This window comes from Podarcis vaucheri (assembly GCF_965113315.1).
Source record: "Podarcis vaucheri genome assembly, chromosome: 2".
In the NCBI taxonomy this organism is placed as follows: domain Eukaryota; kingdom Metazoa; phylum Chordata; class Lepidosauria; order Squamata; family Lacertidae; genus Podarcis; species Podarcis vaucheri.
The window spans coordinates 42,969,615-42,988,665 of record NC_138760.1 but is presented as its reverse complement, the minus strand read 5'-3'; the positions used below and the strand labels follow the sequence as shown (position 1 = coordinate 42,988,665).

Genomic DNA, 19,051 nt, shown 5'->3' with positions numbered 1-19,051 from the left:
ACCCTGGCGATCAATGGGTGACAGATGTCGCAACCAGATCTCCCTCACATCCTGGACCTAATAATGTCATCAACAACATGAGGCATTCATTCACCTGCACATTTTCCCATGCAATGTGCAATGTCACAAGTGGCATTTTCCAAAGCAAAGCAAAACAAAAATTAACATTAAAATGCAGATCTCTGTCCAAAGAAGCTTAAATTTTAACATTAGGGGAAACTGTAAATAAAAGAAGGGAAGGGCCAGGATAACAAGAGATGATGGGATCAGCAGTGTCAGGGGGTTTCTCAGAATGTTTCCTGGTCAGTATGTGTATGTACATCACACATACACACTCATACTGCCTATGTGCCTCTTGGCAGGAGCTAATCTTCATGTTAGCATCTGCTGGCAGCTCCATGTGAAGCTGACACCTGTCACAGAGCTATCAGTGGCAGCTTCCTAAACAGGCCTCTCCTTAAACCCTTTCAGCTTTATGGCAAATGAAATGAGGCCTCCCTCGCTTATCTCCCAGCTCTGGTGAAGGGGGGAGGGGAATTTGAGGTGTGGGAAGGTGGCCTTATCATATGGAGTGACAAACAGCATTGACTAAACAAGCTACTGGGATGAGGACGAGGGGTGGGGGATTGAGCTGGGGACTAAATAGGGAAATCCCTCCCCAGCAAGTCTGAGTCCATGCCAGACCTCCACCTTGCAATCTACAAAATCATTTCCTCTCAAATGCTGGGCAGGTTCTTCTTCACCTGCTGGTTCACATTCCAACTTAAGCCGTCATATATTTCCCTTTCCGTTTCCTCAGCACAGAATAGCCTCTGCTTCTCCTCCTTGTCCCATTGTTCCCCATTCTTCTCTCATATGCTCACTTTTTGGTTGCAGGACACCTTTTCTATCTTGTTCCTGTGTTGATAAACCTTTCCTGCCTACACTAGTTGGTGTCGGGCCATTAGCACTGTTAATTGCTCACCAGTGGTTTTGTCCTGTTCCCTGAATTACTTACTAGGCCATTTCAAATTAAAGCTAGTTCTCATCACATTCTGCCACAAAATGAGCTGTAGAATCCTTCCATTCCAGCACCTAGCAAAATGTGACCCAGTCCTAGTTGGAATCTTCTTCATGCTCCTGAAATGCTCTAAATGTTTGAGGAGCAACACTTTGATTTTTCTTCTGTTCAATATGCTTTACCTTCTGTCACTCCACAGCATTGTTCTCCATTCAGTTTCTATAAATCCCTCATCCCCCTTCAGTGTGCTCTAGTAAGTGCAATTCCAGCTAAAAGGAGCAGAATATGTAGCTACAATTACTCTTTAAGGGTTGCCCCACACAGAATTTGTGTGTAGCTGAAGGGTAGATGTTATCATTCATCATTACATCTCCTAAGGAGATACTGTGCTCCATCGGGCAGCCAAGAGGAAAAGCTGGTTTAGGAAATGTGCAAAAGTTTGGAAGGATTTGGCGTACATGTAGACCAGAGATGCTGGTGAAGATCTCCAAGCTTTTTTAAAAAAAGATGCCAAGGGTTTCCCATTTCCCTTTGGGAATGGCACATATGCACAAGCTGCTTTTTGTGAGCCCAGGTACAGTGAGCTTAAGACGGTTGTGGGTTAGATATGAGAGATGCAATAAGGACAGCACGATATCTTGGGACTGAAATGGCCACAACTTTATTGATTGCAGATTTCAGCAGGTTTTGGTGTAGGCACTGGGTGTGTATCCTAAAACAACCAGTCTGTCTATTGACAGACCCAGACACAGCACCCACTTCCCTGGGAGCCAAGCTACTAAGGGTGAAATGAAGGGACACAACAACATTTTGGGATTAAAAATGGCCACAGCTTTATCGACTTCAGGAGTAGGCAAACCTTGGCATAGGCATTGGCATGTATCTCTCTCAGCTCCCTGCTGGGGGTCTGAGGTATGACAGAGTCAGATGGAGGGGAAATGGGGCCATTGCAAAGCACAGGTTTACACAGATTGTCCCCTCCCCACGCGCTGAGGGAAGCTCTGTGGCCCTCTGCCACACGCACATGACTTTATGGATAGAGACTTCCTTCAGGACTTATAGGGTACCCTGTTATCACCGCTGCAAGAAGCGGGCGAGTCACCCCTTCAGCAGATGTAAGACTAAAGGATTCTGCCCAAGGCCTAAACCGCCAAAGTTGTGACTATTGCTATGGGGAAGGCAAAACCTGGTACTCAGGGAAAATTCCTTCCCGGCTCAGAAAACAGCAGCCATTATAAAACCATAGCAATCCCCACAGACCTGGAAAGGAAAAGTTAGACTGCAAAAGATTAGAGGGTGGGCTGGGTGGGTGGTGTTCTGGGCCGACCACACTGTGGAGAGCAAGGCTTAAGAGCACAGGTAGTGAACCGGCCATTTTCTTCAGGATGCCATTTTGGGGAGTTCTGAAGCCAGTTAGCTCCCATCTGAACATTCAGACAGACTTCACATCTGGCTGCAAGTGCAGTCAATTTAAATTAAACAGAGGCAGACCCAATTAAAGTCACTCAGGATAGGCTCTACTCAGGTTCGCCATGTGAGTCCTGTCCCTTCCAACTCGCCCGCAGTAGGTCGACTTGAATTCAACATTGCAGACAAGCCCGTCAACCCACGTAGCCACCAGAGGAGTTTCCTTGTATGCTGGCCACACAGGAACAGGCAGCTCCACCACCACCCACACTTGCCTGCAGCTGCAATGGGCCACAACAGCCACCTCCACAGAAACAGTAAGCGGGCTTTCTCAGTATAGGAAAAACTTGCCCCCTGCCCTCCTGTGGATTGCTGCCCATGTTGTCTTTCAAGGTGGACTGCTCCTTCACAACTACATTTGGAAGGAAGGAAGGAAGGAAGGAAGGAAGGAAGGAAGGAAGGAAGGAAGGAAGGAAGGAAGGAAGTTGATTGGTTGGTTGGTTGGTTTAGGCAACTCAGTGTTATGTGTAGTTTGGCCCTTGTCTCTCAAAACTGCTCCTATCACTACAGGAAGTAGCCTTTCGGAAGCATCTTAAATAGACACACACTTCTGTTATCCTGTCTTTTTGGGAAAGCTATGAATGGGGTGGGTGAGGGACTGGAATGAGTGTTTGACTAGTGGGTGGATGGGGGATGTCAGTCAGTCCTTAATGAGTTCATGCTAAACCAACAATGAAACAAGTGTCATGTATCTTTCTTTTCTTTTTTAAGTTTCCAAATGTCACTTCCAGTTCAGCCGATCTAGGCTTTTAAAAGAATTCCCACCAAATTTTACGTCAGCTATTTTAAGGAATGGTTTAAAATTAAAATCCTTTTACTAAGTTTAGACTTGAGTTTCCCGAGAGACTTGCTGTGTTTAAAAAAACTCTTTTGCCATTTCAAAAAGTTCAAAAAAACATTCCAGAAGGGATCTTTAAAAAGACATCCTTGTAACAAGCCTGGTCTCTGGGCTTCTGTAAGGCTGTCTTGCATTTTAATACCGACATTCGTTTCTCATTTAGTTGCAAAACAGGCGCTAAAATGTAATTCTCATAATTAAATGTAATTAAGTGACACTACTGAGTAATTTACAGAGTGCAGTGAAGGAATAACTTTCAGTTATGTAACTCAAAGACCATAACTCAGGCTTTTGGACTAGAGATACTCTTTTGTATAGCTTGTTTTTCTAATGATTGCTTCATACATGACATTTTCCTCCTGTATAAAAAGAACCTCTGCATTTAAAAAATGTGTACAATGGAATCTGAAGCTGCATTATTTTCAGTCAGTGCTGATGACTCTGACTGGCAGAAGCTTTCTATGGTTCCTACATTGACCTGGGGTACATCCCCAATTATGTTTATTTTGCCCTAAGTACATAGATTAATGAGGTACAACAAAAACAACAACAACAACCCTGACTGCCTCTTTAAAAAACGGACAGGAAGAGGGTGAAAAAGATTATTCCTCCCCCACATGATCACTGCTTCTCTACTTCCTTTGTATGCTCCTGGGGCCTATCTGAACTAAAAATGTAGTAGTATTATACCAGTTTAAATGTCAAGGCCACCTGGGAATTGTAGTTTGAGGAGTGTGTGAGAAATCTTTGTTAGAGTTCTTACAGAACTACAGTTTCCAGGGTTCCCTATGGAGAGGGAATTAATTAAATGTATTTAAGGTTGAAATACTAAACACACTTACGGATAAAACAGGACTTAATTTTGAATGAACATGGATAGTATCATCATCTCTCTTAGTGATCCAGAAAAATTTAGCCATTTCAGGGATTGAGAAAATAAGGCATTCTTCTGCCTTCATGACATTTGCAGACACCGCCACTGTGTGTGTGAGTAGCTGAAAGATTAATTGTCTCTAATCACATTTATAATTATATATTATATTATATTATATTATATTATATTATATTATATTATATTATATTATATTATATTATATTATATTATATTATATTATATTATTATATTATATTATATTATATTATATTATATTATATTATGTCTTTATATCCCATCTTTCTTCCAAGCTGGGATTCAAGGCAACTTGCATTTTAAAAACAAAGTAGTTAAAGGAAACTAGTTAAAAACAATAGTTGAAATGCAATAAAACATATTGAGAATCATCATTAAAGTACTAATTGCTCTTGACATCAGCCAGTGGTCAGCACTGTCTTCACCTAGTTTCCATGGTGGGACTCTACCTTGATTTAAAGAGAGCAGATCTTCCACGGTTGCACATGTCCTGGTAACATCTAGACTGGATAATGTACTCTGTGTGCATGTAAAATGTCAGCTTGTTCAGAATGCAGCTGTTTGGATGCTTGTTGGGGCTAAGCAGTTGTAATACACAACACAGCCAGTTGTGATGGCTATGATTTCATCTCCAGGTCCAATTTAAGGTGTTGGTATTGACATCTAAAGCTATAAATAGTTAGTGACCAGGCTATTTGAAGGATTGCCTGCAGCCATATGAACTTGCCTAGTCTTTAAGATCAGCTCCAGATTGTTGAGAGTCCAGATTGAGAGTCCACCATCAGTGCTCATCATATTGGCAGACACTAGTGACAGGACCTTTTTGGTGGTGGCTCCCTGTCTGTGGGACATCCTCTCAAAGAGTTCACATATGACTGCATTTTAATTAGGTATTTTTCTCCTTCATTTTTATTAGTTTTTAAACAGACTTTGAAACTTTTTAATCTTAATCTTCTTTTTATTAAGAGTACTGAGACTCTTTGCTGCTGCTCTTAGTTTAGTATTTATTTATTTCTATGTATATGCCCTGAAAAGTGGCATGTAAATACTGCAAATGAACAAGGATATGCACTATCACCAACCATTATTTAAGTATTCATGCCTCCCACCAGTGCACACATGCTGATATCTCACACAAGTACATTGACTTGGTGGCTAATGTGTAAATTTATCTGGGGTTTTTTAAACTCTTACAACAGAAAGCAAAGGAGTGGAAGTCTGACCGAGATTGGAACAGCAACAGGGGACGGTTTTAGAAACCCCTTTCTCTCATCACGCTATTGTCCTGTCAAAAATCTACCCCTGATTTAAAAAACAAAAGGGCTTGCCCCTGCCTCCCCCCTATTTTCCTCCATTGTACAACAATTGCTTTGATGCTCCATGACTTGACACACTTCTGGGCAAGGAAAAATCAGTAGCCATCAATGTTTCTCTAAGACTCTGTATACATTACTGGCTTAAAATGCTTCTGGGTTGTTCTTTTCCCCAATTCAGATCAAAGAAATGCACTGGATGCAGAATAAACAATAGTATGTACACAGCCTTCTTTGCTGTTGGGGTGGGGGATAGTTCTCAGTGTGTGTGTGTGTGTGTGCGTGTGCGTGCGTGCGTGCGTGCACACACATGCACCGGCATAGCATTTCCCATGCTGCTTTCTATGCCAGCCTCTGGCTACTGCCCCTCCTGTGAACCTAATCTTCTGTAGTCTTGTTTGGCTTTCTACTCTTTCTTCAGCTCTAAGCCAGGTTCTTGACAATTCAGCACCAGAATTGTGCCCAATGGACCACTTCCAAAAACTAAACATTTCCTCTCTTTTCTACCTCTGTATGTCTTCATGCGGGGGGGGGGGGGGAGACACTTCATGGTTGTTGTTTTTAAAGAAACAAAGTCTACAATAGCATATAGTTTTGTTAAAGAGACTTGCAGGAAGCTTTCAAATAACTCTATAGTTTAGGATAATGAAATTACATGCACTGCATGGAAAGCCATCCAATAGTTTCTCCAGTCCTCTCTCTCTCCTCCCTCTCAAAACTCACTCTTTGTTCTTTGTTTTTGTTTTTATTTAATATTTTATTTTCTGTTATCTACTTCCTCAGTTGTGGAACAAAACAAAAAAGTTGCCTTCAGGAATCGCCTATTCAGCACATTCTACAACTTTGAAAATCATTAGTATTCACTGTCAAATTTTCTGTTGGAGCTAACTAAAATTATTTAGCTGTTCAGATATGGTACAATTGATTATTGAAACAGAGGCTGATTCCAAAGGCTAATTCTTTGAATAGTCATCATATAAATAAAATGTATGGTCACTTAAGTTGCACAAAATTTCTCAGTTCCACAAACACCTCTTGTTTACTGTATCGACTTCTCTCGCTGTGAAAGTCCTCCCAAGAGGCCTCGTCAAGAATTATCCTCTTGCTAATGGTTTGCTGTATGAAAGCTTGAAAGTATGATGTCATCTAAGTTTTTATGATGTCATCGAAGTTTTGGAATCCACTTGTTGGCAAGGGAGCTTAGCAGGTAGTGCAAATTGAATAGTTCCTTTATGTAATACAATTAACTCCCTTGCTGGATTAGTCCAAGGGCTGTCTTCTCTAGTATTGTGTTTCTAGCAATGGCCAGCCAGATGGTGATGGATGGATGGATGGATGGATGGATGGATTTGTTTGTTTGTTTATTGAATTTATATACCGCCCTATACCCGCAGGTCTCTATTAAATTTGTATGGGGTGGTGGAAATTCCTTGCTATGTACAACTAGGCACATAGGTGTGATCCAAGGAGTTATATGGGCCTGCTGCCTAGGTATGTTCACCTCTATTTCTTTAACCCTTCCTGCTGTCCCACAAGCTGGTTTTGAAACTCCCTTCAGTTTCAGAAGCAATTTGCCACACAATGTGGTGAGCTGCAGTTGAACAAACACAAATCCCAATCACCCTACACTTCTTTGGATCCAGGCCATGAGCATATTCAAGACATGGGAATGCACTCCTAAGAAAACTAGGGAAAAGCGATATGTGCAGGGAATATTTCACAGTATAAAAGTCTTATACAATAATACGTGATTAGAAGCCTTACCTTTTAAAAATTAGATTTAAAACAAAACAGCCTCATTAATGCCACCTTCACCTCTTTGGAGGAAAGGTGGGATATAAATGTAATAAATATATAACACCTATTGGACTATCTGGGTAACTGGGAACTTTGTTTTCCTGGGTAGGAATACATACATACAAACATATCATTCTTACATAAATTGTAACATACATACATTGTTACATACATGCATATCATGGTTACAAATGTAGAATCTATGCCCATGTTAAGCTGAATGTGTTGAGGTCAGGAAAAAAGAAGACATGGATGCTCATGCTACCCAACCTTCCTCACATTCAGTGGGTCGTATCCAGCTGTGTCCCTCATGTTGATGGAACACTTGCATTTTGGCAATTTCTGCTCCACATGTAGCCCCTTGCACACTCCCTAATCTGCTCTGGAGAACTGAGTAGTCACCAACAACTCAGGCATGGTAAAACTTAACTCAAGCCCTTATTCTAAGAGGTTTCATCAAGCACCTTACACTGTCAGTTCAAGAGACACCATTGGAGATACAACCCAACAGAACATGAAAATTGTCCTGGAAAGGGCCAAGCCAACATGGTGCCGTCCAGATATTGTGGACTACAATTCCCATCAGTCCAAGGCAGCATGACCAATGGTTAGGGAAGTTGCCTGGAAAGCATGGCATTGGCCATCCCTGCCTTGCAGGGATATAGGGACATATACTTGCTGCAGAGTACATTCTAGCTAACAGGAGCAGTATTCAAACTCAATCTTGAGATGAATTTGCCAATTGTGGAAGCAGAATCTTTTGGAGAATGTTGAATTTGAGCCATTGAACATTAGCATTTTCAACAGTTGAAATTTAGCAGAAGTACTGTATGGGATTTTGACTTCCTGTTTGCCTTCATACCTGCCCCCACATGGTTACATTGTGTGTGCATAGAGGTAAGAGCTCCTAATGAAGAAAGAACAAAGCTGAAAGTGTCTATAGAAGCTTAGCCTGGAATAATTTTCCCTTCTCTAAATGCAGAGTCAGGACAGAAAGATAAACCCAAGTAAAGCTCCCGTTGATTTCAAACCTGAATGGCCAAGAATGCGGTGAATGACTTCCCCTGGGTTATCTCAGGTTTCTGGTGTTGACAGTAGCCGTAGTTTCTTGCTATCGCTAGAAATGGTGCCCGGAATCTCTTGGCAGTAGGGAGGTGCAAAGATCAATGCTGGTAACCTTTCTAATTTTGATGGGAATGCTAGATACTTGATCCCATTTTACTGCTGAAAGAGCAAGCGGTTCACCAACTTTGCTCTGTAAATTGGGATAGAGAAAGTGTGGGAGGGGCACTGGACAAGCAGCCACCATGTACTCTGCTGGGAAAATGAGAGCCTTGGAAGCCTTATCTTTTAAACAATAAACATCAAAAATCTGTGCAGTAGATGAGAAGCAGATATGGGTGTGGGAAAAGAATTCCCCCAGAGACCTAATTTATTGGGCAATCTCCATTGAAGTGAGGAGCAAAGATTATGAGAGGAACAGGAGGCTGAGATGCTTTTTGAGCAAGCAAAGCTGCAAGGTTATAAACCATGTTTTCAACTTGACTTTTATGGAGATCCATGATATCCCAGGGAACTAGTGACTTCAGCATTTGTCCATGGGGAGCATGGGAAAGATGCATACAGATTAGTTTTGCAATCAGTGTGTCAATTTGCCTGATAATTCTGCTTCCATCATCCGCTGCTCTTGCATGCAGAATTTGCCTTAACCAAGCCTTCCGATATTAATTTTGAGTGGTGCTTGAATTTTGATGGGCAAATTGAGGACTCTTTCCCCTGCCCACTGTACTTTGCTCCTGTGTGAAAAAAACAGAAGGGGGTCTCCTCTTAGAGGTTTTGTTTCATTTTGCACAGTCATCAAATGCATTTCAGCATTGTAACAGAAGCACAGGATTCCTCCAGCTATAAGAATAAATATACCCTGTCTAGTGGACAGATTGGAAGGAGTGTTGAATGTCCCAAGATTTAAAGCTATTATAAGAGAAGCAAAACACTCAAAAAACAAAGAAAAAACACTTTCATTGAAGTGAAGCAGAGGAGCTTTTTCAACACAGCAGGAGAATCCTGCTAGGTAGACTAACTTGGTGACTCAGGGTTCTGACAGATAAAGAAAACAAGTTTGAGATGGCAAGCATCCTCTTTAAAAAGTATGGCTTTGTCTGTCTAATGCAGGTAGAATACCCCTTTTAAGCAAATAGCCACCACAGCACATGTGTGCATCATCATAAAACAAAGAAAGTATGCTTCTTGCCTCAGAACTGTTATTTTTGCCCACCTGCACATTTATGGATTAAATATGAATGAATTTAATTTATCATCTGAAAATTCTATGATTAAATGTTATTCAATTAGGTAACAGTTCTACTCTGTATATTTATGACAAACTGTTTAGGGCAAGGGCAGCCATTATGGTGTTGTTGGATGGCAACTCCCACCATCCCTGACCATTGGCCATGCTGGCCGAGGCTGATAGAAATTGTAGTTCACCAACATCAGGAGGCCATTATGTTTGTTAGCCTTGGTTTTAAGGGCTCAAGGGTTGGTAATCAGAGCAGCATTTTGACCTAAATATCCTTGAAAAAGCTTCTTCTGTCCAAACAGAAACATAGTAGTGGAAAAGTCAGCTTTAGTGTTTGCTCTAGGGAAGAAGAGAAATTTATGATGTGGGACAAAATTGTATCAAGAAAACTGGACAATAAAAGGTCACGATACTGTATATATCCCCAGAAAGCTCCTGTTGATTACCGTCTCAATACCCACAAAAACATGTATCTCCCACTTTGGCTAGCAGTGAGAGAAATCATTTGCCGGCTAGATTTGGGCATTGAATCCCAGAGAGTGTGAGATCCTTAATCTATGCCCCCTTCTTCAGGAAACATGCCAGACTATTATGACCACAAAGCCGCAGTGAGATAATGCATCTTATCTGCCTGAGCAAATTTTAATGTGGTCCTCTTGATTAGTGTTTAGAAACCAAGCAAACAATTGATTTAAAATAATTGGTAAATTATGATTAAATAAAAATGTTTATACCAAGGAGTTTGTCATTGATATGATAAAATAAATATTTGCAGAAGGAACTTTTCCTTGGCCCAGAGCCTGGTCCATGAGCTTTGTGAGATTGACCGTGGTCTCATTTTAATAAAGACCAGAAGGCTTTCCAAGAAAATATAGTGCCTCCTTCCATTTAGCCAACCAACGTATATCAAGACCTTTGTCCATTTCCCTAATATACAATGGCATGGGTCGTCCTTTGGGTCATTCTGGTAATGCCTGTCATTTATCCTTCAAAATTCGCTGAAACTATATTACAAGTTAATAAAAGAAGACAGTTTAGTGTTTGGGTCTGGTATAAACACAAACTGAAACACTGAATACCACTCAAGCATTACTTCCAGAAGGCAGACATGGGATATGAGAGGGACTTGTGAGCTCACCATAAACATATATAAGTTTTACACCTGTTTCACTATTAGGGTAGCTACCTCCACCCCCAAAATAAAGCTTAGTTCTTATAGTTGTTCTGAGAATTTTCTTAAGATAATGATTCATAGCTACACTTCCCAGGGTTCCCTGGGGGAAAGGAATGACTATAAACCAGTTTAAGTCTGTGGTGTAGACATGCCCCACGTTTAGGTTTCATTTACTCTGGGCCTGCCTTTCAGTTGCGTATCCACATGCAGAACCATCTAGCTGCTCACTGTGGCTTGTTTTGGCTGACCATCTCTGTAGCAACCACCTCTCTCTTTCTGTTAGGCGTATTGCTCCCCCAGCACCCTTCCCATGCTTCTACCACATGTAAAGTACAGTACATATGAGGAGGTTTAACCAGCTGTGGACCCTTTTGCATAGAGATGACTTGGCCTCTTTGCTCCACGTTTTGGTAACCTCCACATCAAACTATTGCAGTGCATCCTATGTAGGACTGCTGTTGAAAACACTTTAGAAGCCTCAATGGTACAGAATGCAGCGGCCAGGTAATGACTGCAAGAACACACATAACACCTGTTCTGAAGCAGCTGCACATCTTTGTTTAACTACAGTGGTACCTTGGGTTACATACGCTTCAAGTTACAGACTCTGCTAACCCAGAAATAGCACCTCAGGTTAAGAACTTTGCTTCAGGATGAGAACAGAAATCGTGCTCCGGCGGTGCGGCAGCAACAGGAGGCCCCATTAGCTAAAGTGGTGCTTCAGGTTAAGAACAGTTTCAGGTTAAGAACAGACCTCCGGAACGAATTAAGTACTTAACCCAAGGTACCACTGTATTTTGATTGGGAGGTTGCTTTGCTCTTGCACAATGCATAATACTGTGGACCAAACTGAAGCTGGATATTTTACTCCTGCTGGTTCTCCAAGGAGCTCAGCATGACACATACTGTGTTATCATTTTTATCCTCACAATAACCCTGTCTGGTAGGTTAGGTTGAGAGACAGTGACTGGCCCTTGATTGCCTAGTAAGCTTCATACCTCAGTGAACATTTGAAACCAGGTCTCCCTTATCTGAGTCAAACATTCCATCTACTACACACTTTGCTGGCTTGTAAACTGAGTCATAACATTCACCAGGTTGTGTGTGGTTTGTTTTTTAATAGACTGAATGTATCCCCATGCCTATTTTTGCCAGTTCAGCATTTCAGCAGCAAAATGACCACCCCATATGGGAATTAGATTTGATCAATTCATCAACCCATCTTCTTCTTTTTTTCAGATACGTTTCATAGTCGTTAATGAGATTTTGCTGCCTTGAAAATGGTTAGCTTACATTCTCTTGGGTTGCTGTGCCTGTTTCACAGATTACTTCATTACTTGATTGCACAATGCTTTTAAGCAACAGAAGATAATTGTTTGTGTTGTGTGTTTAGACTCACTGCTGTCCAGTCAATAAAATGTTGGGTATCCTTCATTTTAAATGTTACCTGAGCTGTGGACTTGCTGGACGTTTGTGGGCAAGGCATTGTGTCTCAGGCTGTATTTCTTGTCTGTAAAATGGGGGTAATGGTAACTGACCTTTACAGGATTGCTCTGAATATGATTGAGATAAGGAAGCAAATTTGCCACAGTAATTCTCTGCTGCTCTGCTCAGTTTAACACTTTCATACTTGACAGTAACTTATACAGAAGAGGTGTGTGTCTCAGTTTACAGAAATCTAGGACTGTCATTTATATAGTGGCTTCTGAATATGCGGATGCTCTTGACTGAGACTACTGACGGATCTACACATAACACTCATGCTGTTCTTATAGACCTCCCCTTTGTCTGCTGTGTGACGCTCAGGAAGTGCAGGCTTGCTTAAGATCAGGGTAGGAAAATGCAGTAGTGTCATGATGACAGCATGCTTCAGTGTGTCAATTCTGGTGCCCCAAAATCCAGCACCATAGGCAGAATCCCAGACCTTCTCCACCAACGCCCACCATGGAAGTAATTATTGCAAGAGTTGTATAACCACTGCTACACAGAGGGGACTAGAGAAAGGAGGCACACTCAGGCCGGCATTTGAACTATCCTCCTGCCTGCCTGCTAGCTTCTCTTGTATCATCAGTGCGTGTCCCAGGGAGTTCTCATGAGGACATTTCAGATGAGCCCACCAGCGTTACATTGGCCTGGAGATTAGAGAGAACACACAGTGATCTTCAAGAGGGATGGAATCTATAGTAGCAAAGCCAGCCGGCCCCACCCTGCACTCAGTGCACATTTTGCATCCCTCCCTCAATAAACACAACAGATTGCCATATTTTCTCTCTTTTTTACAATTAAATATTTACGCTAGGCAGAAAACATTTTGCATGGACTTTTTAAACAGCCATGTCATCTTGCTCTTTTCATTCTCTAATCTTTCAGTTCTGAATCAGAAGTGAAGATTTTTAGCCTATTTACTAAGAAGTAAATATTATGATGAAAACATCAGACAGCTTAGCAGTGACTTTAGGAAAGTGGAGAAAGCATTTTCTGGTAGTGCTGTCAATTGCAAAACATTCCATAGGCTACCAATGGAGGGAGTGATCTTGTTCTGGAATTCCTAATTTTCTTAGACTCTTAAGAGTTGGAATAAATACAAATCATTTCATCTGAGTGTCAGGTCTGACATTACCTTAGCAGTGAGAGTGATGCTGCATCGTATAGCTATTACACAGGATCTAGTAGCATTAGAGGATCCAGATCATAGGGGCAGCACCCATAGACTTGAAACTTCTCCCAGTATTGCCAGGCTTTTGCACTGCCCCATCTCCTGATACTGAGGCCACTGCGCATGTGCAGGCCTAAATCTTTTAGCAAAGCAGCACAGGAATAGCAGACATAGCTGCAGTTTGCCTTCCAGACTTCTTAAGGTAGCATAAGAAGGACACTGTTGCTGCCTTAAGACAGGATCATTTTCAATCAGTCATAAAGTGCAGGACTCTGAGTTTGATCTCACAAAATGTTGTTGCATGGAACATATTTCAGCTGTGCTGTGCTCCACAACACAAGGTTTTCCATCCCTCCATAATGGTTAGTAATCGTTATTGGCCACTTTGCATGCTCAGTCCTCATTCAGCTATTTTGCACCACCACCCTCCAGGTTTCCCAACACACTGCTCAATTCTCTCTCTCTCTCTCCTTCCTTCCTTCCTTCCTTCCTTCCTTCCTTCCTTCCTTCCTTCCTACCACTGCAGATTTTGGGAATTCTCTGAGTCTGCTGACAAATGACTAGTGTGTGGATAATGCTGTTTTGGCTACATAAGCTCAGATGCTTGCCTCTGAAAATCAAAGACAGGGAATTGGTAGCCTTGAACCCATTGGTGCTTAAGAATTACGAGAAACTTGTTGATGGAGTACTGAAATTAGTGGTGCCATTTTGGCTCAGTCTTACATGAATGAATGAAGCAAGCTTATTCAGTTGACTGCCTGTAGTAATTGTGGGCATCTTCGTAGAGGAATACAGTGGTACCTCGGGTTAAGAACTTAATTCGTTCTGGAGATCCATTCTTAACCAGAAGCTGTTCTTAACTTGAGGTACCACTTTAGCTAATGGGGCCTGCCGCACCGCCACGGTGCAATTTCTGTTCTCATCCTGAAGCAAAGGTCTTAACCCAAGGTACTATTTCTCGGTTAGCGGAGTAACCTGAAGCGTCTGTAACCTGAGGTACCACTGTACAAAATTCATTTGGGAGAAGCAGTTACTATACCAGCCACTGCATGTGTCATTGCTGCAAGTGTGCTTCTTGGCACTGTGCTTGAATCCATTGTGGAAGGTTGGTGTAGAAGTCTTTCTGCATAAAGAGCCTGCGACACACTGCCTTCAGAAACATTATGGAATACCACTATCTGTTAGAAACAGAGCTGAAGTTTTTCAGCCTCACTCACCTTACAGAGTGTTTGTTGTGGGGGAGGAAGGGAAAGGAGAATGTTAGTCGCTTTGAGACTCCTTCAGGTAGTGATAAAGTGGGATATCAAATCCAAACTCTTCCTCTTCTTCTTCTTCTGAGCACATCTGCAAGAATTCAGCCCAAGATGTATATTGTGAGGTAATAAATTATGGGGAGTCAGAGAAACCAGCTTAAAAAGTTTTTAAAACAGAAATGTGTTAAAACAACAACAAACTCCTTATAAAGCCTGGTGAAAGTCTTTCTGAGTACATGAAACATAAAAGAGAGTGTTTCTTGTTGAATTCTAGTGCCTGGTGTCCAGCTACTTTCATAGACAGATTTATTGTACTCAAACATTAAAGTATTTTTGTTAATGTCCTAATACATTAATACTTTAACTATGCCAATAGTTGGTGAAATAGCTGGTGAAATAAACCAAATATGTTTTGACCCAACAATTTTAGCTTAAAATGGGATCAGTCTGTTGGGTCATGGAAAGCTCAAATCAAAATGCTGGGTTTGTTTGTTTGTTTGTTTGTCTTTAAACACTTAATACTAATAAAGAGTCACTGTATGGTTTTACCCTCTTGATCAAGATGTTACTCCTTATGAGGACTTTTGGGGGGCCAGACATGACTTTGTAATGGTTTTGATTGTACTTTTAAACTAGTTTTGTATTAATAGCTTTGTTTTAAGTTTATTTCTGAACTACCTTGGATCCCCCCCTTTAAAGCAGAATGTAAGTTTTAAATGAAAAATAATGACTATCCGAAAAGACACTTGCTATACTGTTATCCACTATCCTATATTTTTATTTTATTCTTTTCTTTACATATGATAGTTTGTCTTTCTTCAATCTCATTTTAATGAGATCAAGCAGCTACTGAGAAAAGAACTTTTGTTCTGAAGAGTCTGATACTTAAGGTAAATGTTAATTGACATCACCAGGGGAAAATCCAAGTCAGACAATTCATTACTGGAGGAAGTCTTAAATTATAATGTGTGAACAGAGAAAAGCCTCATTGCAAAGGAATATGTGGCTTTGTGGTCTCTTTTGAGTTCTGTGAATCCATATTTAAACCTTAGAGATACATGAACTGCGAAGCCAAACTGCCACCCTTTGAGAGTCAATACATGTGTATATGTCATTTATTCATAAATCTCTTGATTATTCCACACTTGATGGCTCAAAGCCAGAGCCCTTTTCAAATGTTTTATAGTGTGTTAAATGAAATTGAATCAGAGGGGCAACTTTGTGGTGAAAGTCCCCACCCCAAATCCGTGTGCATCCGGTGTAAGATCTGAACATATTCTCATCTGTACAGTTTCCTTGGGCATCTTAGTGTGGAAAGACAGGGTGTACACTAACTTTGTTGTTGTTGTTGTTAAAAACTGCAAATGCAAAGACCTCTCAACTATGTGTTCAACAAGGCTGCTTTTCCAGGGTTCCCAACCATGCAGAGAGAGTTCTCTGAGCACAACATTATATAATCAGGACCATTTTTAGACATTACAAATATTGTGAAGATACACATCCCACCATGTGCATTAATTACACCTGAAAAGGGCTCAAAAATCTGAATAGACTTTACTGAAAAGCATGAATAAGAATAATTAACTAAAATGATGCTTGTGCTGTTTTTAAATCAGCCCCTGAGTGATGTGGAATATTGTTTTGAAGGTATTTTTTAAAAGGACAGTTATTTGAGCTTGGGAACTTTGATGGAGATTTGTCAGCAGAATATAGGTGACGGTGCTTGGGATATAATGCATGGTGAGAACTTTGTCAGTTACATACTTTATGCGCTTACAAGGACCTCTGTTCTTGTTGTTTGTACTGCTAAGGTTGTGCAGCAAAGTTGTGTCCACATAGGGTGTCTGAGTTTTGTGAGTTTTTGATGATTAGTTTGTGTTTGTGTGACATATCAATGGGTTTATTAATAGGTGATGCCTGTATCACTAGATTCACTTTAAAGCAAAAACTAGCCTAACACACAGCCACTATGCCATCCAAAAACCTCCACTGAAGTCAAGAAATCCTATCCTTGCGATGTGAGCTATTAAAATCCACTGCAGGAACCATGCAGCTGAGCCCTTCCTCTTGAATTCCTGGTAGCAACAGGCTCTGTATGCTGGAAAGAGTTAAGCAGGAGTCTGTTGATATTTCAGAGCTGCTCCGAACCCCTGCAGTCAGAGGGAGGGAAGCTCTTGATTGGCCAAGTTCCTGTTGGTAGTAATAGCGGATCAGATATCAAACTTCTGTCTTTCCTAAAGACCCTTTAGGGATAGTCTGCTCCCCGCTAGACTATGACATCAGTCAGGACACCCGGTGATGTTGCTGATAGTAAACTCTGAGAAAGGAGGGGAGGGTGGGATAGAAAGGAGGGGTCTGCTAGCTAAAAGTTAATTAGCCCAACACAGTGCAAGGGCATACAGTAGGCTTTCGCGGAGGGTCAGTGCTGGATGGGACCAAACCTTTCCTGAGTTACACTTCTGCTGCTTTCTGCAATCACCTAGACTCCAAGGGAGGGCTAGATGAATTGTGATTCATTGGTCGTGATCAGCTTCTCTTCTTGGAGCCAGTTAATGGTTTGAGCATTGACGGGCTTTCTGGCACTGGGAATAATCACAAGGCATCACCATGACACTTCTGGGGTCTGAGCATTCTATGCTGATTCGGAGCAAATTCAGATCAGGTAGGGCGAACTCGGCAAGAATTTCTCCTAAAACTTTTCTCTACTACAAGCCTCAGCTGGAGGCTGTTTCTTATTAAGCAGCATGCAAGTAAAATAACCAGGGAGTCGTAAAGCTGTCATGGGCTCGCTCTCACAGAGGCTACTCTGCAAATGAAGAAATGCGTTTTCCTTTCTGTCTGCTCCCTCTCTTTCTGCTCTTTCCCTACTTACAATTTATGTCTGTGGCGTAGCTTACTAAAAAACAAACAAACCCAAACGCTCTACAATTCTGAGTTCTCCACATATTTGAATGAGAACTGGACCAAAAATCCATAAGGGCTGTTATGACAAGCAGTAGATCTCCTCCCATCCATACAAGTCAGATGCTGTCCTGTATATCCTAGCCTTGATGCTTTATTCCAGCATCCAGGCAGCCAGCCTTAGGGTTCTGTGACTAATTGGACAAACATGAATTTGCAGAAAGGCATCGATATTTTTTTTTAGAAGTACAAAAAACAAATGGAACATGCAAAGTATTTAAAATGACATCACCAGAGAAATATAGCTAGAGCCAAACGACTGATTGCCATTTTCTAAAGCTTTGCAACAAAAAAACATGTACCAGATCTCCAGAGTGTGTTGAAGCCCCATTAGGGGCGTCTTCTTTGAGGACATCCAACGTGAATAAAGGTGAGTGATGGTGAATAAAGGCAGGAGACAGTCACATAGAAATCAGTCCTATTGCAAGCTTAGGGTCACAGCAACTTTAGATAAATTCAGCATTGTATAGTGTGTGTTCTTGTGTGCATGCTTGTGTTTATACGTTATTCTTATTGGGTTTGGCTATACCAATTGTTATTTTAAATAGCATTCTTTTCTTGTCATCCGAGTTGTTGCTGCGTGCATCCAGTGAATGTACTGCATAATCACGTTCTCCTGTATGTTTCACCCATTCCAGAATGTCACCCACTCAGCTTGGGGAAGGGTGGCGGTTTTTGATCTCTAGTACACCAGAGATAACGAGAAGATCAGAAACTTATCGTACTGTTGCTAATCCACTAGGGTTTTATGAAGACGTTTGAGGCAGCTGGGTGGTCATTTGCAGTGTTTGCTTAGAAAATATAAAATTGGCAGCTAGTTGAAAACTCCAGAGTTGTATGTACAAATGAAGAGACTCTGGCTGGCTGGGGTTCTACACAGTTTGGGTCCAGTACTTTGCTGTGGTTTCTCTATCACTGTAATCACATTTCATGAGAATAAGTCATTCCTCAGAATCCATTGGTGTATTATGGTAATGGTACAGTGCCATTCACTGGAAAGAAGAGGGCTTGCTCTCTAACCCAGTAATCCCAAAGCAATACTGCCACCTTCCTGAAGTGAGGAGGACACAAGGGGGATGGTTCTCCAGGCCATTGCATTCTTTTACAGTGAGCCAGTATTGTTTTTAAGACTCATTTCGGTGTTATTTTTAAAGACGGGGTGTTGGGGGTTGAGAGATTACAGAGTTGATGGTAGGATCGCATATTTTTCAAATGATTCTAGGCTAAAAGTAAACTTTATGACTCTTTTAGTCCCATAAATTTTGTTTCTTTTAGAGTTTCTAACAGAGTCGCTTTGTAGGGGCACTCTTCCAATCTCTTTCCCACATTTTAATTACCACCTCTTTGTCTTGGGGTGAAGACATACAGGGAGCTGTTGTGACT

At 41.3% G+C, this 19,051-nt stretch overlaps 1 protein-coding gene across 8 annotated transcripts in view; it reads left to right on the top strand.

Annotated features, from left to right (window-relative positions):
* Nucleotides 1-19,051, top strand: part of MYOCD (myocardin) — a 224,187-nt gene that overhangs the window by 165,678 nt on the left and 39,458 nt on the right. Inside the window, exon 1 of one of the 8 annotated variants that reach the window (XM_082213809.1) lies at nt 17,014-17,369. The exons of 5 other annotated variants lie outside the window; for them this stretch is intronic. In XM_082213809.1, the coding sequence (XP_082069935.1) occupies nt 17,315-17,369 (55 nt within the window). In that variant the 5' untranslated portion in view covers nt 17,014-17,314. Of the gene's footprint in view, nt 1-17,013; nt 18,039-19,051 lie in introns of those variants that run through there. 2 more of the 8 variants (XM_082213812.1, XM_082213813.1) reach the window with 2 other exon arrangements.